The sequence below is a fragment of the Pongo pygmaeus genome, chromosome 21, assembly GCF_028885625.2.
Source record: "Pongo pygmaeus isolate AG05252 chromosome 21, NHGRI_mPonPyg2-v2.0_pri, whole genome shotgun sequence".
In the NCBI taxonomy this organism is placed as follows: Eukaryota; Metazoa; Chordata; class Mammalia; order Primates; family Hominidae; genus Pongo; species Pongo pygmaeus.
Window position 1 is genome coordinate 13,131,713 of NC_072394.2, and position 21,933 is coordinate 13,153,645.

General features: G+C 40.4%; 1 protein-coding gene and 1 pseudogene across 13 annotated transcripts in view; both read right to left on the reverse strand.

Moving 5' to 3' along the window:
- Positions 1-21,933, reverse strand: part of DZANK1 (double zinc ribbon and ankyrin repeat domains 1) — an 84,656-nt gene that overhangs the window by 30,458 nt on the left and 32,265 nt on the right. For 12 of the 13 annotated variants that reach the window (XM_063659400.1, XM_054468168.2, XM_054468167.2 and 9 more), the window contains 4 exons: positions 19,977-20,090; positions 13,405-13,497; positions 1,647-1,769; positions 665-829 (listed from right to left, as the gene is read on the reverse strand). In XM_063659400.1, coding sequence (XP_063515470.1) covers positions 665-829; positions 1,647-1,769; positions 13,405-13,497; positions 19,977-20,090 — 495 coding nt within the window. The remainder of the gene's footprint in view (positions 1-664; positions 830-1,646; positions 1,770-13,404; positions 13,498-19,976; positions 20,091-21,933) is intronic. The other variant, XM_054468169.2, reaches the window with a different exon arrangement.
- On the reverse strand, positions 6,349-7,888 carry LOC129022045 (beta-1,3-galactosyl-O-glycosyl-glycoprotein beta-1,6-N-acetylglucosaminyltransferase-like; annotated as a pseudogene).

Sequence of the window (21,933 nt, forward strand, 5' to 3'; positions counted from 1 at the left end):
AGCAACAGAGTGAGACTCCATCTCAAAAAAAAAGGTCATGAACTCCCTAAAACTGCATACAAAGTGCTGAGTGCATCTTCTAATAATTATCAGTCTTTAACTTCGTATAATAAAGAGATAAGAAGAAACTGAGAAGTCTTTATCCAGCTTAGAGAAATTTATAAAATTATAAAAATCTAACACAAAGCCAGTTGTTAGAGCTTAAGTACTTCTGAAAATAACCCGGTGAGATTGTCCTCAAACTATGCCCAGCTGTTATAAATTACAAAAGCAATCTTATATACCCTAAGCTTTCTAAAATATAAAAAAGGGGAAGGAAAAGTTCTCAGAATGCTACATAAGAAATTCAAGAGAAGTGCATTCCATCTCATGTATTTTAAAGCCACTAAAGTGGCATTATGTCTACGGCCTTGCAAATGCAATGGCATAGACCTCAATTTACTACACACAAATATGCCCATTTAGATCTTTGATTTCTGAAGAAATCATTCGAGTGTTTAAAATCTAAATTGACTGCATTTATTTACACACCTAGTTGAAATTCCATGTGAAAGTTCTAAAAGTTTTGGGTCTCTTCCCTGGGTTGATTCACAGGGTGGAGCATACACATTCAGAGTTACAGCCTCTTCCTGGGTACCAGTTCTTACTACGGGGGAGGCCTCACCTCAGAAAAAGGGCGAGCTTCCTCAGCAGCTAGAGCCAGGCTTCTGTCCAAGCTATGTTTCACCAGGGACTTCACACAAATACCACAGGAGCCACAGAATCGGGCAGACAGGTGATTGCTGGCCCCACATTTAGGGCAAACAGAGCAGCCAGCAGGAATGCCAAGCTAGAGGATAGAAAATATCTTGATGAATATTAGAGTTATAATTTCCTCATGTAAATTATTCCCATACCATACAAATTAATATATGCCCAGACTCTCTGACCCAGCCATTCTACCTTCCAGAATTTATCCTACAGATGGACAAGTACAGAAAGAAGTATACTCCAGGTCAACCCCTAAAGCACTGTGGTTTTAAAAGAAATCACTGAAAACAACACACATGTCCAGCAATAGGGATAGTCTAAATATAACACAGTATATACATACAAACAATGGATTATGAAGCCACTGAAAAGAATGAGGAGGTTACTAACAAGACAAATTGCTAGGTGAAAATAATTGGGTCAGAGATCATGGCACCAGTTTACTTATACATGCATTGAATAGCTGAAAGAACATCTCAAGAACTGGATATGAGCAATTGCTTCTGACAGGAGAACTGTGGGACTTAGAGAGAAAGGAGACTAACCCTTCACTCTAAACTTTTTTATTATTTGCATGCGATACTTAAATAAATAAATACATAGTCTTGAGTGTTTTATTATAAAGGCAGGCAGAAGGAATTCATTTTAAAAAATGCCAGTAGTCAATAAATGAATGAAAAGGTTTAACCTCAAAGAAATGCAAATCAAAACAGTCATCAGAGATGGTTCTCAGTGTAAGATAATTAATTATCTCTATCTCCAGATTCTTAGGTTATAGGTACCAGTAGCGAAATCACAAGAAGTAATTTCTGCAAGGCCATGGAAGAAGTGCCTGGCTCTCTCCAGGCCAGTGGTGAGGTGCTCAGTATATAGATTCTCAGTTTTAAAATACCCACCATGGCTCCACACCAGCCGCAGAAGGATGCCTCCCAGAGATTCCAGCGACCACATCTGGAGCAGGAAATGGTCCCCCCTTTCTGAGTGGGCGGAGGAGGGGCTTTATCCCCACTGCACATCGACTGGTGAATGAAATGGCATTTAAAGGCAGGATCAGTACTATATTCTCTAATCCCCCTCCCAATTCAAAAAAGATAAAAAATTCCCAGACAAGATGAGCCCTGGAAATACAGGGGTTTTTTTGTTTTTGTTTTTGGTTTTTTTTTGCCCAAAGGAGTACAGCTATGATGGGTTTCACCAATTAATAAATTAGTACATACAGCACACATTCCTTCATGGAGATAACAGAAAGTCAATGAAACTGGTGCCTTGCACATCTTAATATCTTTCAATATCTTTAATATCAGGGATAGCAAGCCCTACTGTTGATTTAACAGAACAATATTAATGAAGGAAGAAGAGAGCTAAGCTACCCGAGGGGTCATGATTGAGGCTTATCTTCTATCCTTTGGAGTTTTGGTTTCCATAGAAAAATGTGACTTGATTTCCCATTCTTGACACATGAGAACAATTATTTATATTGGGGACAGAGGCAGAACTGTTTCATGAGAATTCCTGGGACTATGTTAGGTAAATCTAGATTCGAATCTGTTCCTGCTGCTTCCTCACTATTGCCTGGTAAGAGACTTGCTCACTTCCCAAATGGGAGTGACAGCACAGTGGCTGCTACCTGACTACCCACCATGTGCAGGCTCCAGTCCCACACTGCCCTGCACCTTTGTGTCAGTCCCACTGCAGACCTGGAAGGTGGGTGCCGTCACTGTCCCCATCTTACAGAGGGAGAGCACGGGGACACAGAGAGGGTGAGACGCACGATTAGAGCTATCTGACTCTAAAGCCTGGCTTCTCTCCCTGACTCCATAGAGCCCCTTCAATACAATAGCTTCCTCCCAGGTCTGTAGGGGGTTTCAGACGATTATCACAGTTAAGTGGATAGGAATGCTTAGCACAGGGCCAAGCTCCACCAGCCAGCTTCCTTCCGGTCCCACCTTGCTTTCCACTAGACCCTGATTTCTTCAGGAGAAAGGACTATAATTTCACTTTTATTCCCCCCACTAGGACAGTCCTGGTACCTTGGCATATGGGAGTCATTCAAAAGGTTTTACTGAGTCAGTGAATGACTGATTCAATTGGTAACTGAATGTGTATTACCACATATGTCAGGCACAATACTAAGAACTCGCACACCAGGGAAAACATTTGCTAAGGGCACTTTTCCCTAAAGACACACATTTTAGTTCACTCTATCTGCCCAGCTCTATCCTGTTTTGCTTCAGGGACTGCTCTGTTATCTAGAATAGAAACCTACCTAAGAGAGGCCACATCAGCCCCCAGCATTCACAGACAGCCGAGAACAGAGGGCCTCTTTGTGTGCGCTTGCCTTCATTTCTGTGCAATTAGAGGGAAACTCCTTCAGGTAAATCAAAGAGAAATTCTCTGCAAACTTTTGCTTCAGAACTTACATTTCAATTATCCTATTCTTAAAACAGGATTTTGGCATAAAGGTTGCTGACCTTGGTTTCTAAATACAAAGCCTTCAGACTTTTCATTGAAATGTAATGACTGTTCAAGTGGCTTTTAAATATAACATTGCTTTAAAAAAGAAAAGTTATCTTTCTGGTAGTCTTACTGATAAAAAAAAAAAAAAAAAAAAAAAAAAAAAGAAGAGAAAGAAAAGTTATCTTACCCCATCATATTAATGCTGCTAAACAAAGAAAAGACATAAAGCTATCAGAATGAACATGCATTGTTACTTCTATGGACTACAGAGATAAGTATTATCTTGTGGCATCTAAGCTCTGATATACCATTCAGATAGAAATACAATTTTTAGAACAAATTCAATTTTAGGATTGTTCTGAAAATAGTTTTGTTGACAGATGAGACCCAGAAACAGTTACATCACTGACAGTTAATAAAATCAATTTAAATGGTTTTATTATTTACATAAGAAGTCCTGAATGCCTGAGGAAAGGATGTCTGAGAAAATCTTTTGCTGGCAATTTACTGAAATCTATCTGTAAGAATATTTCAAGAATTCCAGAAGTTGCACTGTTTTCTATTTTTATGCTTTCCCAATCTCACTATTACTCTCTCTGGTGCCTTGGAAAAAATTATAGAGTGTCATTTTATGAGAGAGTGATATCAAGTCTAAAACCATATTAATAAACAACTCTCAACAAAAGACAACCCTAAAATTACATCAGCTTTGATGTGGAAATAGATGTGTTTTCTGATGAAATTCAACACCTCATTAGTTTGTTTTTAGTCTCAGTTCTGAAAAAGAAACACATCGTATGTAACAGAAATCATCTTTTTTTAAAAAAAAAACTACAGATTTTTCCTTTTGGTAATGATAGCGTAAGACCATAATAAATGACTCCCACACAAAAAACAACTATAAAATCTGCTGATAATAGGCCAGGTGCGGTGGCTCACACCTGTAATCCCAGCACTCTGGGAGGCCGAGGCGAGTGGGTCACTGGAGGTCAGGAGTTCGAGACCAGCCTGGCCAACATGGTGAAACACCATCTCTACTAAAAATACAAACATTAGCCGGGCGTGGTGGCACACGCCTGTAATCCCAGCTACTTGGGAAGCTGAGGCAGGAGAATCACTTGAACCCAGGAGGCAGAGGTTGCAGTGAGCCGAGATCATGCCACTGTACTCCAGCCTGGGTGACAGAGCATGACTCTGTCTCAAAAAAAAAAAAAAAAAAAAAAAAATCTGCTGATAATACATGAAGGCAGTGGAGAACGAACAGAAGCAGGTAGAGTTGCAGCAAGTACATATAAGCAGGAGGGCAGTTATACAAAGTCAGTTCCCATCGTCACAGTTTTCAGCCTGCCTGGAGCTAAGGGTAGTCTACATAGCACATGTGGAGTGGTGGGCACAAGGCGGTATTTCTGGCCAAGAGAACCAGAAAACTGAAGCTGGGGAATATTTGGCTGCTGAAGAGGCAGGGAGCTCCCAGAAAGAAACAAGAGAGAGAGGAGATCTTCTCTGTGTATTCAGATCTCTTACCAATCCTTGAACAACATATGTACAGAATAGGCTTGAAGCAGTTCAGCTAAAGACAAAATATCTGAATGGAGACCAAACTTTCTGTCCCTCCTCCCCTCAAATTTTTTTCTTGGTATTCAGTATGTTGAGGAATTTTAAATTGTACCCTAGCATTATGAATGTTCAGCTGTGGTACTTTCTAGATTCTGTTACTCTGGGGATTTTGTTGTTGTTTGTTTGCTTTGTTTCAGTAGGCAATGATACATATGCTTGCTTTTGGGGAATGTGTTACCTGAAACGAACTAGAACTAGCGCTTCACACACAAAATTGATCCTAAGATGAATCAGATGTTGAAAGAAGCAAACTAGAAATTTAAAACATATTCTGTCCACAATGAATAAAAAGAGGAAATCTCAGCAAAGAAATAGAAACAATAAAAAGAGAAACAAGTGAGAATTCTGGAATAGAAAAAGATAATATTTAAAATAAAATATTTACTAGATGGACTGAATAGCTAAAGGAGATGGTAAAGGAAAGTGTAAGTGAACTGGAGGATAGATCAACAGAAATCATATAATGTGAAGAGAAAAAAAGATTTTTAAAAAATGAACAGGCCTGGCACGGTGGCTCATGCCTGTAATCTCAGCACTTTGGGAGGCCAAGACAGGTGGATCGCTTGAGGTCAGGAGTATGAAACCAGCCTGGCCAACATGGTAAAACCTCGTTTCTACTGAAAATACAAAAATTAGCCAGGCTTGGTGGTGCACACCTGTAATTCCAGCTACTCGGGAGGCTGAGGCAGGAGAATCGCTTGAACCTGGGAGGCAGAGGTTGCAGTGAGCTGAGATTGTGCCACTGCACTCCAGCCTGGATGACAGAGCGAGACTCCATCTCAAAAAAAAAAAAATGAACAGAACCTCAGAGACTTATTAGATAATATCAAACAATTCAACAGGCGTGTACATGGACTTCCAGATGGAGAGTAGAAAATGAGTGGAGTAGGAAAATAAAGAAATCATGGCCAAACAATTCCCAAATCTGATGAAAGACAGAAATTTACAGCTACAAGATTCTAAATGAACACCAACCAGAATAACTTCACACTAAAGCACATTATAGCCAAACTGCTGAAAACCAACAATAAAGAGCAAATCTTAAAAGCAGCAAGAGAAAAATGACACATCCCGTACGTGAAAATGTCAACTTGATTTACATTTGACTTTTGAGCAGAAAGCATGGAGGTCAGAAGAGTGTGGAACAGCTTTAAAGTTCGGAAAGAAAATAACTGTCAGCCCAGAATTATACATCCATCAAAAATACTCTTTGAGAATGAAGTTGAAATAAAGACATTTTCAGGTAAAAGAGAACCAAGAGAAATCACTGCCAGCAGAACTGCACTCTAAGAAGTGATAAAGTGAGTTCTTCTGTGTGAAGGGATATGATACCAGACAGAAACTCAGGTCCACAGAGAAGAGTAAAGAACATCAGAAATGGTAAAAATAAACATTGGTGTAAATACAAAAAAAAAACAACAGCTTTATCTTTTTGTTTTTTTCCTCTTAATTCCCTTACAAGCCCTTATAATTGTTTAAAGTATAAATTATAACACCTTTCTAGCCAATTGTACTCTGCAGAAAACATGCAGCTTCTCTGACATGAAGACTTAAAGTCCCTGCCCCAAACAGGACCCCAAACAACTTTTCTGATGCTTATTGACAAGGAAGAGGAATGAGATAGCGGGCATTTTGTGCATCCTTCTTCTTATTCCCAAAATTGCTAATAACGGTCAGTGTTTTAAAGTTTCCAAAGCTTTATGCCTCAGATGCTCATCCAAACACTAGGTGGCAAGGAGGTCAACATCCATGTCAAACGTATGGGCTTGCACCCATAGGTGTTTACACAGCATCCAGTTCAAGTTGCTGGCTCTGAAAATGCATGCTGAGTGCATGGAGATCCCACTGCACGGTGGGTAGGGAGCACCCTTGAAAACATCATCCTCAGAGTACTGCCACTTGATAAACCTAGCAACAGCATGCATTCCAGACAACTTGTACTTATGGTTTACGGCGAATGAGCCAGGGACTTCAGCGATCTTTTGGATGATGGCCTAGAGATACTTATCTGGGCTGTCTGTGCCTCGCACCCACTCCATAAACTTTTGGGTTTTTTCATCCTCTAGCACATGCCCCACATACTCCCTACTGACCACAAAATAGGCACTGCCTGAAAAAATGGGTGCTTCCAGCGGAGGATGCCCTTTGACAGTCCCCATGTGTGTCAGCTTTCCATTAATATCTGTATACCACTTTTTCCACCTTTCTTCTTTATTGGATGGCATCCTCTTGGCTTTGAGATTGTCTTCACCCATTAACAACTTGAGCTTCCTGACAATTTTAGGTTGGTTTTAATAGGAAAATCCATACTACAAACATGTATTAAGTACTTCCAGTCTGCACTCACTGTGCAGAAGTCCCTCACGCAGCTGAGGTCAGCCAGAACCCGATTCCACAAGGCATAAACCAGACTCTCCAACTGACAGGCCACAGAGATGTTACTGAAATGACACAATGCCCATCACTGCAGCTAAAAAGGAATCTGCTGATTTTTTTGTCCACATGAATGCAATAGAAATTCTGAGGCATGTAGATGGCTCTCCGGAGCCTGTCAAGCATTTCAATTTTATAATGAACCAGTATAGAATATGCTATTGGAAACCTCACCTCTTCCTTCTTAAGAGGTTCTACAATATATCTGCATCTCTTGCTGAAAGAAGTACATGAAGAAGTACATAACTGGTCATGTTTATAAAGTCATCAGGTATACATCAAGGGCACTTTGTAAATTTCACTGTTAGCATCTCAAGTTTTACCTTTTGGATTTCATCTACATCCCCCTGTAAAACTTTGGTGCAATTAATATGACTACTAGGATTCTCTCCAACAAGCTCCACATATGTGACGCTTACAGATTTGGGCTTTCGATGAATCCTTAAAACAGAGGTGACTAGGGAAAAAATAAGAACCACAAAGTGGTATTTGGTGGGATAAGAAAAATGTCTCCTCCACAGCAACTGTCTCAGCATTTCAAATGCCAATCAGGGACTTTACTTTGTTAAGGGCAGTCTTCTAGGCTTTAAGTACCAACTATTTCCCCTCCATTGTGGCCTTGAGGGTTGTCAGTTTGCATTTATCAGAAGCGCAAAGGCATCTTGAAATGAAGAATGCCATATTTAGAATTAAGGAAAGTCCAGATCACTTAGGACTCTGATTCCAGGTGACATCCTGCACTTATTCCAAGTACTTTTCATGCTGTCAGGCATCTTAAATGTACTACGCATCCAGGAATAATGGTATGTCCCATAGGCTTTCGAAAAAATCTCTCCCTGGGTGGCCTGCAATGCTCAGCTGAATTTGCAGGTGCCTCGTCCACCCTGGAGCATCATCTGGCCCCAGAGCACAGGAGGTTGCCCTACCATGCAGCTTCTGCTAGCAGAAACCATGCAGGACTGCTCCCTTTGCCCATTTTTAAATAAGGTTATTTGTTTACTTACTATTGAGTTGTTTGAGTTCCTTATACGTACTGGATATTAATCCCTTATCAGATGTATGGTTTGAACATATTTTCTTCCATTCTGTAGGTTGTCTCTTAACTCTGTTCATTGTTTCCTTTGCTGTGCAGAAGCTTTTTAGTTTGATGTAGTTCTATTTGTCTATTTTTTGCTTTTGTTGCCGGTGCTTTGGGGTTCATATCCAAAAAAATCATTGCCCAGACTAATGTCATGAGCTTTTTCCCTATGTTTTCTGATGGAAGTTTTTCAGTTTAATCCATTTTGTATTGATTTTAGTATATAGTGTGAGATAAGGATCTAATTTCATTCTTCTGCATGTAAATATCCAGTTTTCCCAAAACCACTTATTGAAGAGACTATCCTTTCCCCATTGTGTGTTCTTGGCACCTTTGTTGAAAATCAATTGATGGTAGATGCATGAATTTATTTCTGGGCTCTCTATTCTTGTCCATTGATCTACATGCCTGTTTTTATGCTAGTACCATGCTGTTCTGATTACTATATGCTGAACATCTCTAATCTTAAAACCTAAAATCTAAAATGCTCCTAAATCCAAACTGACCTATGTGATGGGTCACAGTTGAAATGCAGTCAAAACTTTGTTTCATGCACTATATATATTATTTAAAATATTATATAAAATTACCTTCAGGCCATTTGTATAACGTGTATAAGAAACATAAAGAATTTCATGTTTAGACTTGGGTCCCATCATCAAGATATCTTATTATAAATACATAAATATTCCAAAGTCCAGAAAACCTAAAATCCAAATACTTCTGGTCCCAACCATTTCAGATAACTGATACTCAGCCCGAATAGCTTTATAGTAGCTCAGGAAGTGTGATATCTCTGGCTTTGTTCTTTTTTTTTTTTTTTCTCAAAATTGCTTTGGCTATTCAGGGTCTTTTGTGGTTCCATACAAATTTTAAGATTTTTTTCTATTTCTGTGAAAAATGTCAGCAAAATTTTGATAGGGATTGCATTCAACCTGTAGATCTCTCTTTAGGTATTATGGACTTTTTAACAATATTAATTCCTCCAGTCCATGAACATGGGATATCTTTCCATTTATAGTCATGTACCACATAATGATATTTTGGTCAATGATGAACTCCACATATGACAGTGGGCCCCATCATATTTTATAGAAGCCAAAAACCTCTATCACCTTGTAATTTGTATTACAAGTGTCTAGAACACTGAGTAAAGTTTGCAACCTGGGAGGAATAGGCTACACCAGATAGCCTAGGTATGCAGTAGGCTATACCATCTAGGTTTGTGAAAGTACTGTACATGCCATGATGCTAACACAACAATGAAACAACCTAACAATGCATTTCTCAGAATGTTTCCCTGTCATTAAGTGATGCATGACTGTATTTGTGTGTTCTTCAATTTCCTTCATCAATGTTTTATAGTTTTTAATGTACAAGTCTTTCACTTCCTATAGTTGGAGCTTTCCAATACCCCGTTTTCATTATTTGCTAGAAAAACTAGACAAAAATAAGCAAAGATATATAATATCTGTGCAACATTCCACATTGATTTAATTGATATTTATAGAATACTCAACTCAACAATGACAGAACACACATTCTTTTCAAATGCACCTGGTATGTTTTCCAAGTTAGATGCTGGGCCATAAAATAAACCTCATTAATTTAAAATAACTGAAATTATACAGAGTGTGCTCTCTGACCATTAATGGAATTAAATTTGACCTCAATAAGAGTAAAATAAACAGAGAAAGCTCATATGTTTTGGAATCAAATAAATAAGTCATAGGTCAAAGAAGAAATCATTGATAAATGAGAAAATGTTTTAAACTGAATTATAACGAAAATACATAGGGATGCTGCTAAAGAAGTTCTTAGAAATTTATAGTTTGTGTTAGAAAATAAGAAAAATTTGAAATGAATAATTTGAGTTCTCACCTTAAAAATTAGAAAAAGAAAATCAGATTAAACCCAAAGAAAAGGGAATACAGTAATAAAGAGCAAAATAAAAAAAATAGGATTCAAAAAAATAGAGCAAATGAATGAACCAGAAGCTAGTTCTTTGAAAAGATCAGTAAAATTTACAAGCCAGACAGAGAGAGAAGGAATGACAAAGAAAGAACACACATATTACGAGTATCAGGCATGAAAGAGGGGAATAGATCCTACATACATTAAAATGGTAAAAAGGGAATATCATGATTAAAATGATTGGTGATACCGGCCGGGCGCGGTGGCTCATGCCTGTAATCCCAGCACTTTGGGAGGCCAAGGCGGGCAGATCACCTGAGGTCAGGAGTTCAAAACCAGCCTGGCCAATACGGTGAAACCCCATCTCTACTAAAAATACAACAAAAAAATTAGCCAGGCATGGTGGCAGGCGCCTGTAGTCCCAGCTACTTGGGAAGCTGAAGCAGGAGAATGGCTTGAACCCAGAAGGTGAAGGTTGCAGTGACCCGAGATTGTGCCACTGCACTCCAGCCTGGGCGACAGAGCAAGACTCCGTCTCAATAACAACAACCAAAAAAAAAAAAAAAAAAAGAAAGAAAAGAAAAAAATGACAGGTGATATCAAGTGTTGCAGATAATGTAGAGAAACTGGAACTTTTATATATTGCTAGTAGAAACACAAGTGCTATGCCAGCAAGATATGAATGTATACCACTTGTGTTCCTATCAGCAATATATGAAGGTTCCAGTTTCATATAGGGCAGTATCTTATAAAATTAAACATGTGCTTAAATAGGACCCAGCAATCCTACTCCTAGGTATTTACCTAAGGAAAATGAAAACTATGCCCACACAGAGATTTGCATGTAATGCAGCATTATTCATAGTGTGCCAGCACTGGAAACAGCATGAGTACCTGTGGATGAATCAACCAGTAAATCCATACTGAGGAATAGTACTCAACAATCAAAATGAAAAAAAAAAAACAATACATGCAACAACATGAACGAACCTCAAAAACATTCTGCTAAGTGAAGGAAATGAAGCACTCACAAAAAACTACATACTTCCATAAAAGACAAAATCATAGTGTCAAAACGGATCTGTATTTTTTGGGTCTGGTAACCAGGGAAGTGGCTCAACTAGTAAGAAGAATGAGAAAACTTTTCAGGGTAAATAGAACTGTTAAATATCTTCATTGTGGTAGTGGTTAAAATGGCTGTATATAATTACCAACATTCATCAAACTGTACAATTAAAATAGGTGAATTTTATTGCATATAAATTATATCTCAATAAAGCTGGAAACAAAAGGAGTTCCCTCAAATCAACTACTCTTAGACTGTCCATGATTAGACAACATTAAAAGGTATCTTGTCAGAGGGCGCAGTGGCGCAAGCCTGTAATCCCAGCACTTTGGGGGGCCGAGTTGGGCGGATCACGAGGTCAGGCGTTTGAGACTAGCCTGGCCAACATGGTGAAACCCCGTTTCTACTAAAAATACAAAAATTAGCCAGGCGTGATGGCATGTGCCTGTAATCCCAGCTACTCAGGAGGCTGAGGCAGTTGAATCGCTTGAACCAGGGAGGCGGAGGTTGCAGTGAGCCAAGACTGCACCACTGCACCCCAGCCTGGGTGACAGAGTGAGACTCCATCTCAAAAAAAAAAAAAAAAAAAAGGTATCTTGTCCAACTCCACGGCTATAGGTTGAATTCTGTCTACCCAGAAAAAGATAAATTGAAGTCCTAACTCCCAGTACCTCAGAATGGGACCTTATTTGGAAAAAGGTCTGTACAGAAGTAATCAAGTTAAAATGTGGTCATTAGGGTGGGCCCTAATCCAGTGTGACTGGTGTCCTTATGAAAAAGGGAAATCTGGACACAGTGGCATACACACACAGGCAGACACAGAGGGAGAGCTCCACGGAATGGCAAAGGCAGAGACTGGAGTGCTGCATCTAGAAGCCAAGGGAAGCTTGAGGCTACCAGAAGCTGGGAGAGAAGATGAAACAGTTCATTCCCTAGCACCTTCAGAGGGAGTGTGGCCCTGCCAACACCTTGATTTTAGACTTCTAGTCTCCAGAGCTGTAAGACAATAGATTTCTGTCATTGTTAGCCACCTAGTTGATGGTGCTTAGGAAACTAGTACATACCCATTTGATACCAATCAGGTAGATCAGGGGTCCCCAACCCCTGGGCCATGGACTGTACTCATCCCTGGCTTGTTAGGAAGTCGGCCGCACAGCAGGAGGTGAGTGCTCCACCTCCTATCAGATCAGCAGCAGCATTCGATTCTCATAGGAGCGCAAACCCTATTGTGAACTGTGCATGTGAGGGATCTAGGTTGCGCGTTCCTTATAAGAATCTAACTCATGACTTGATGATCTGAGGAGGAGCAGTTTCATCCTGAATCCATGCCCCAACCAGGTCCGTGGAAAAATTGTCTTCTACAAAACTGGTCCCTTGTGCCAAAAAGCCTGGGGACCGCTGCTGTAGACCATACCAACCACATTGTCCAGTTTCATGAGGAATCTGTCTGAGATGAGAACAAACCCCACAAACAATCAGAAGCATACACAGCAACCCAAAAGAAGCAAGTTGGCTAGTAAGTGCCAGCTTCTTCCGGTACAAAGCAAGAGTCACCTGGAAGTAATTTTAATTTTCATCAGAAACGTTTTATAAACATAAAATAGATCATCACTGTATTTAAAGTGCATATACTCCTAATCCTTCACTTCAACATTCAAAATAGGCTGGCAGGAAACCCAAGAAATAGGTGGCTACAATGTTCTCAATTTCAAAAAGCAGTGTGCATACAGAGTCAACGAAGACAATGGACTATGGGGTGTGGGAAGGTGGAGGGGACGACAAAGACATACCTGTCTGTAAATGAAATGTGAACAAGTTCACTTCCCCACAGGCTAATGCCAGCCTCCCATGCAAAGTTATTAAACAAAATCATAAGAAATTATTGATTTTACTGAATCCTCTTGAAGTTAAGACTTTGAAAACAATTTGTATTGATATAAAGTTCTCCCCACATATGGAAATCTTGCTTTCAGTTTACCACGAGAAGCTTTTTTTGGTCTCTCTCCCCAACCCCCTCGGCAGATTCTGTTTCTCTATTAACATTGACAGTGTAGCCACTACATAGGATTGGCACATGCAATCAACCTACCTCTTGTGATGAAGGCAGGGCCCCCTCACAGGTGACACAGTATCTCAGGTGAGCAGGATTTCCTGTACCACAGGCCCGGCAAATTACCTTCTCCTTAACAACAAAAAATAAGAAATACATGTTCCTCTGAGCAAACAACTGTGCAAAGAAATCATCAACCAGTCTTTTCTGTCAGTCATTCAGCTACAGGCCCTATTATTGCACCCAGGCTCTGAAGACTGGATTGGTTTAGGAGTTACTGTAAATAGTGTCAGACAAATATCTGTAGGTTTTTTTGGTTTGTTTTTTTTCCATTTGTTTTTGTAGAGATGGGATCCGACTGTGTTGCCCAGTCTGGTGTCCAGCTCCTGGCCTCAAGTGATCCTCCCACTTCAGCCCCCTAAAGTGTTGGAATTATAGGTGTGAGCCACCATGCCCAGCCTGAATGTAGTTTTAAAAGAAACAAAACCACAAACAAACAAACCCACTGAAAAGAGTATTTGTTTGGTTTTCAAAAGGTAAGTTGGAAATTCTGCACTGGTTATGTGTAAGGTTGTGTGTGTGTGTGTTTCTCCAGTGTGAAAACCATCACACTGAGTAGACGTTCCATTTCACGGCTTAAACAGTAAACAGAAAGACCCTAGACCAGCAAGGGATTATCTGTGTGTTTACAAGTAATCTGGTTCTTGGACTGGGGTTTGCCCTCTGGGGCTTCATGTTAAATATGAATTTAGGTTTGCTCTGTAGTTTTTACTTAGAAATAGAAGAAGTGAAAAGACTGGCAAAGAAAGAGAGTGGTGGCCAGGTGCAGTGGCTCACGCCCATAATCCCAGCACTTTGGGAGGCTGAGGCGGGCGGATCACAAGGTCAGGAGATTGAGACCATTCTGGCTAACACGGTGAAACCCCGTCTCCACTAAAAATACAAAAAAATTAGCCGAGCGTGGTGGTGGGCGCCTGTAGTCCCAGCTGCTGGGGAGGCTGAGGTAGGAGAATGGCGTGAACCCGGGAGGCGGAGCTTGCAGTTAGCCGAGATTGCGCCACTGCATACCAGCCTGGGTGACAGAGCAAGACTCCATCTCAAAAAAAAAAAAAAAAAAAAGAAAGAGAGTGGTAAGTACAACTAAATTTTTTTTTTTTTTTTTTTTTTTTTTGAGATGGAATCTCCCTCTGTCGCCCAGGCTGGCGTGCAGTGGCAAGATCTCAGCTCACTGCAACCTCTGCCTCCCGGGTTCAAGCGATTCTTCTGCCTCAGCCTCCTGAGTAGCTGGGACTAGAGGCGCATGCCACCATGCCTGGCTAATTTTTGTATTTTTAGTAGAGACAAGGTTTCACCATATTGGTCAGGCTGGTCTCAAACTCCTGGCCTCGTGATCTGCCCACCTCAGCCTCCCAAAGCGCTAGGATTATAGGCGTAAGCCACTGCGCCCGGACGTAAGTACAACTTTCTAAGTCAGGACCCTGGGGTTACATTGCAACACAGAGAAAAACAAAAGACAAAGAAATGATGGTAAAAATAGTCTGGAGTTCAGCTATCAGAGGTTTTCTAACACGTTTAGTTACTGACCACTATTCTCTCAGGATACAATCTTTTCCCATTGATAATGACCAGTGGTGCTCAAGTGTTCCTTTCTAGTCCAGCACTGTGGTCCCTAGGTGTCCTGAAACTAATATATCAAACAGTGTGTTCAGAAGCTGGTACAGGTAAAGTGGATGATCATGAAAAAGAAAGCCCAACTCCCAGGGTTTTATTTCCACCACCACCAGGTAGCTCTAGGGAGTCCCAGCCTTTCAAAGTCTGGTTAACTCCATTTTAGTGGAAGATTCCAAAGTTTTCCTAGGCACTGAGCCAACGCACCACAGTTGCCAATCTAAACAACTCCTAAAGGGCAGAGGCCAACTGACAGCTATTAAAAATGGCAAAGAATCACACTCTTGCTCTCAATGGTTCCTGACACTCCCTGGGGGCCAACATTCTTCAAAGTTACTTAAAGTTGCCACAGCATAATCAGCAATTGGCCAGCATTTATCTATGAGATTTAGGGCCGTGACTTTCCTGAAGATGTTGCCTCAGAAAAGAGCTGGTGAAACCCACTGAGAAATGAGACAAATTTCCTGTCTCCATGTTAAAAAATACTGAGATCAAATAAAAGTAATCTTGCTGGGTGCCACAGAAAATACTTCCTCTAGGAAGAGAAAACTGGAGAACAACTAAAATTGCTTACTTCTCAAATCCAACGGCTTCCTTCAAGACCTCACCTTGCAGGGCTCATAATCCAAAACCACTTCTCATAACTTTGCCCAGTGCATACTCTGCCCAATACCTGCCCTGCCTTACAAAACCCTGTTTTTTTTTTATTTTAATTAATAAACTTTAAACTTTATTTTTAGAGCAGTTTAAGGTTCACAGCAAAATTGAGTGGAAATTACAGAAGATTCTCATATACCCTGTCCCATGCCACAGACACGGCCTCCCCCACACTATGGACATCCCACACCCAAGTGGTACATTTGTCACAACCAATGAACATCACTGACACATCATGATCACCACAGCCCATGGTTTACATTACAGTCCAGCACTAACTCCCTTTAAATATCTTTCCCTGCCTTCCTTCTTCTGAGATACTACTATGAACTTGTCTAAGTGATGGTCTACCTTACTGCATCAGTTCTATTAAACATAGTTTTCTTGGTTGACGGGTTTTTCTATGTTTTTATTTGTGGAGACTTTTGACACCATGCCGTGGCTCACTTCTTTCTAGAGCAGTGACCACGACCCACAGTTAGAAATCATTTTATATCACAATCCACTACACTCATAAATTCACAGATGTCTGTGGAGGTGATTTGGAATTGAGGCCACCATCAGATGGCCTTAATGGGGATGGCAAACACCTATGATGAGAACTTTAAAAAGTCAATATCCTCATTTGGTATTTCATCCACAGCCTTTGCAACATACTGTCTAGTTGAATGATTCTAAGCTATTTAACAGAGCTACTTAGTCACTGGGATGAAACTTTTCCTTTTAAAATAGTTGAAAGAGGAGAACAATTTTCAAACTCCCAAGTGATAAGCTTTAAGTGACACAATTAAAAAGGAAGAACATTGAAAACAAACTAGTAGGTCATTGCAAACTTAATCTCAAAACTGACTAAGATAAAGTTCTGCTTGATGTGCAGTTACGGTTACACTGGCCTTAACCCCAAATCACGGTGTGAGAGGCTGGGACTCACTGAAGGCACCTGTGCCTCAGGCACAGGAATTATCAGCTCTTTTCAGGAGTATCCCAGACCTAAGCCTCACAAATTCTAAGAACCACAAACATGACTGAAGTCCTGGAGGTATACTGCATGTTGCTCGTAAAATCCCAAAGGAAACTGTAGTAGCTCTTCTTGATAAATGTGTTGAGTTAACATCTTCTGGTAAACAGGGATGCTAAAAATTAGTTTTCAACTTTAGAAAATGGCCAATGGAGGCCAGGTGCGGTGGCTCACGCCTGTAATCCCAGAACTTTGGGAGGCCAAGGTGGGAGGATCATGTGAGCCCAGGAGTTCCAGACCAGCCTAGGCAACAAGGTAAAACCCCATCTCTACAAAAAACAGAAAAATTAGCCTGGCGTGGTGGCATATGCCTGTGGTCCCAGCTACTTGGGGGCCTGAGGTAGGAGGATCACTTGATCCCGGGAGTTCAGGCTGCAATGAGCCATGATCGTGCCACTGCACTCCAGCCTAGGCGATAGAGTGAGATCCTGTCTCAAAAAAAATTAATAATAAAAATAAAAAAAGAAATGGCCAATAGATGCATTTGTTAAGTGAAACAAATAAGTTGCGAGGAAAAGTATATAACATGATTTCATTTTGTTTAAAAAACCAAACGAAACCAAATCTAAATGTATGAATATACATAAATATGTTTCTGTGAATCTAGAAAAATATATAAAAGGACACTCTAAGCTGCTAACACTGGTTATTTCAGAGAAATAGAAATGGAGGTAGAGTGAAGAAATTATACACTTTTTGGTATATCTTTGGATTATTTCATTTGTTACCAAAAATTGGGTATTAATTATTTTAAATAAATAAGTTGTAAAATCCTCTCTTATTCTGAAATAGGTATCTTTGCCAGAGGTCAAATACAGAAACTTCTGCTGGATCTTCTAATTCCAGCAGGAAAAAAAAAAAAAAATCTGATAGAGCAAAATTCCTCAGCATTAACAGTGCCTTAAATCCACACAAGACTGCAACTACCATGGAATCTGTCTTCATCATAGAAGGAAGAGCGCAGATGGTGCTTTTGCACTCGGTGGAGTGAGCTAGAGACCAACGCAGAAAGGGGACGGGAGCTGTCAGTGGCATGCTGCCGCCTGCCGGGAGGTAAGGCTTGCTGACTTCCCTGAGTAGTTCACATGAGTATTCCCACCAACTTCAGAGGTGGCTGGGTGAGAATGTTATCTCAAAACCTGTCACCCTTATGACATCTGGAAGAGGCACTGGAATGAAGATTGTCAGGCCAGGGTTTCCAAACAGATGTCCTTCTGTGAGTAGAAGCAGTAATAGTGATTGTCTGGCATAAAAAGTCACACACTTCTCTCCAGGATCAGAGGTTATGATGATAAAAGTCTCTCTACAAATCAAGTCTGGTTAAAACCTGTCCCCACATTCAACCCTCAGGGCCCACAGGGAAAAATCTGAGCTACAAAGTCTGGTAGAGAAGGTGCCATCTCCCATAACCCACAGCACCCCAGCATTGTTGCAGCCCAGCAAAACCAAACTCCTTGCAAAGTTTTGAGGCAAATTTTCTAAATCTCATCTTTGAATTCATTATTGATTTCCTCATTATATGTTCTAACTTTGTCTCACCTATGGAGTAGAAATAAGTTATAAAATTATTCCTATTATAACTTATTATAAGTTATAAAAATGTCTCTTATAAAAATTGCCCTGCAAGAAAGAGGCCATTCCTGGATTTAATGCTGCTTATCACTGTAGAAGTCCTGTGTTTATTCTCAATATAGGATTTACAACAAATTGAAGGGAAAAATTACTTACACGTACCTTTGTGTCTCTCTGCCTTCCCATAAAATGGGAAGAACTCTAGATTTCAAATACTGAAGATGATATTATATATATTGAGTTTGGGTCACAACTAACACTTACCCCTATTCTTCCTGTTCTGAATAGTCCAAAGAGTTTGCAGTGATATTATCTTCGAACATCCTGAATAAATGTATTAATAAGAATAGATACGCTGTGATTGACAGAGCACCCAAAATAACACAGGCTTAAATAAGAGAAGAATAGATTTCTCTCTCCAATATATAAGAAGTCTGGAGACAGACTTCCAGGACTGTATAGTGGCTTCCTGCAGTGGCTTTTTAAGCATCTTAAGATTGAAAAGAGTCATCGAACAAAAAGATTAGTAAATTTTCCTCTACCTGACTTTGGCCTGGCCAGTTATTCAAAATCTCATTTCTGAAGGCTCACACAGCCTTGTACACTTGTGAACTCTTCATGCTAAGGGGAGCTTGAAAGTGAAAGAAAAAGTGAATTTATCTTTTCTCTGAATATATTTTGCCCATATACAACCCACAAGGCCATTTTAGGAGTGTTATGGCCTGTACATAACGCCATGTATTTCCCTTATTGCTAAAAATTCTTGGTTTTTTAATCCCCCAAATTCCCTCTATTAAATCTATTTTATCCTCTAGTGACCTTTACTTGGGATTAAAGAGGAAGTAAATGGGACTGTAAATTGAAGAATGGAGAAAATATTTAGTTGTATGTTTAAAAATTCTATCAAAAAAATGTTCACAGTATGATATCATTTTTTGAGCAAAGTTTTTTGGATGTAAGTGATGATACACAACTTTTTCTTCCATGTGACTAGTTCTAGTCATTCTTTTTCTCCATAATAAGAACCTATAATCAAATAAGGCAAACAAAAGTATGAAGCTACTTTAAGGACAAAATTATAAATCAATACTAATTGCAATGTTGGAGTTTAAATATATGAAGTAAAATTGTCTTCGTCAGCTGTAGTGCAATTTGCCCTCCAAATCCATGTTCAAGGAATACAATCCTACATATCTCTCTTAATATTATAGATCCTATTGGCAAATTAAACTCTTGGACAGCATACCTTACTAAAAATGAGAATGGATTTTGCTCATGTATATTAGCTTATCAATTGTTACCCCATCCTGGCGGGCATGGTGGCTTATGCCTATAATCCAGCACTTTGGGAGGCTGAGGTGGGCGGATCACCTGAGGTCAGGAGTTTGAGACCAGCTTGGCCAAGATGATGAAAACCCATGTCTACTAAAAATATAAAAATTAGCCATGCGTGGTGGTGCATGCCTGTAGTCCCAGCTACTCGGGAGGCTGAGGCAGGAGAATCACTTGAACCGAGGAGGTGGAGGTTGCAGTGAGCTGAGATCGCACTACTGCACTCCAGCCTGTGTGACAGAACAAGATTCTGTCTCAAAAAAAAAAAATTGTTACCCCATCCCACCAGCTGAAAAAGGACACACACCTGTTCAAACATTACTATGTATTTCATTCATGTTTTTACAGAATCACATTTCATTACCTTCAAGTGGAGGCTTGCCTGTGGCTGCAGCTGTAGAGCAAGAGGGGCCTCACACACTACGCAGATGGGAGTGTTCATGGGTACCAAGCTTCTGCATTCTGCACACAAGCCCATCTGCACAAGGAAAAGGTCTGGTTTATCTTGCACATAAAAACTGAAGGTATGAATAGATCTTAGAATGTAAGGTTTGGTCTATGGCCATACCACCCTGAACATTCCCAATCTCATCTGATCTCAAAACCTAGGCAGGTCGGGCTTGGTTAGTACTTGGTGGAAGAATGTAAAGTTTGATTTGTTTTTGTAAAACAATTTTTAAAATAATTACCTTTATGATGGATATGCTAATTACTCTGATTTGACCACTACACATTATTTGTATCAAATAACACTATGCACCCCATAAATATGTACCATTACTATGTGTCAATTAAAAAGTAAATAATATAAAATAAAATAACAATAATTACATTTATTATTTTATTCCTATTAAGAGTAAAAACATGTTCATTGTAGAAAAGACAGATTTTCAAAAAAAAGAGAAAAATATCCATAGGAAATTGTAGCATGATGGAATGAGGAGGTCTATAAATCCTCTTCCCAAAAATGAATCACAGGCCGGGTGCAGTGGCTCATGCCTGTAATCCCAACACTTTGGTAGGCTGAGGTGGGTGGATCATCTAAGGTCAGGAGTTCAAGACCAGCCTGGTCAACATAGTGAAACCCCAGCTCTACTAAAAATACAAACATTAGCTGGGCGTAGTGGTGGGCACCTACAATCCCAGCTACTTGGGAGGCTAAGGCAAGAGAATCACTTGAAGCCAGGAGGCAGAGGTTGCAGTGAGCCGAGACCGCGTCACTGCACTCCAGCCTGGGTGACAAGAGCGAGACTCCTGCTCAAAAAAACAAAAAGCAATCATACAGTCAGATACTGCTGTCAAAAAGCAACCACTTCAGCACCCTGAAAGTCATTGAAAGGCAGATAACAAACTGAGAAGTTCCTAAAAATGACTGAACTGCAGAAAAGAACACTAAGCTCTGGGTGGTTGTTGCCTGGGCTGCCCCCTCCTCCCCTAACTGTCAGTTTGGTAGCTCCACCAGGGCAGGGCAGGCTGTGAAAACTAGAAGTTTTGTGGCTGCTGATGGGCAGGGATCACTTGATTTGGAGCACTGTTAAGGTGACAATTTTGGTGGCAAGCAAACAAGGAAGACCAGTGGTCCCCTAGTCTGAGATAATGAGCCTGTTAGGGGTAATCGATGCACTGACTGGCAAACTGGCCAAGGATTTAACATGGAGTTCCAGGAGGTAATTCAATGATAGGGGCTTGATAGCTCTCCACATAGCCTTAGTTGACTGGAGGCTATGCACATAAGCAATATAAACCCGAGTAGGCCCAAGCCACCCACACAGCCCTGGCTGATGGGAACTGCACGTAGAGAACTGCAAGAGAGCTCGTCATAGAGTAAAAGCTGGGGCTGGAAAACAGCCTTGAATTTGACTGTTACCCAGCCAACACACAGATCCATCAGCAGGGAGTGGAGGCCTTCCTGGATGGAGCTGCCTGTGTACAATCTCTGGCCAACTGAACACTAAGATATGCTGACGCAAAGGTAACGTCAGGCTTAAATATAAGAGAAAGAAAAAGCTGCTGCTCTACTATTTACAATAGCAAAGTCTTGGAACCAACCCAAATGCCCATCAATGATAGACTGGATAAAGAAAATGTGGCACATATGCACCATGGAATACTGTGCAGCCACAAAAAAGAACGAGTTCATGTCCTTTGCAGGGACATGGATGAAGCTGGAAGGCATCGTTCTCAGCAAACTAACACAGGAACAGAAAACCAAACACTGCATGTTCTCACTCATAAGTGGGAGCTGAACAATGAGAACACATGGACACAGGGAGGGGAACATCACACACTGGGGTCTGTTGGGGGGTGGGGGGCAAGAGGAG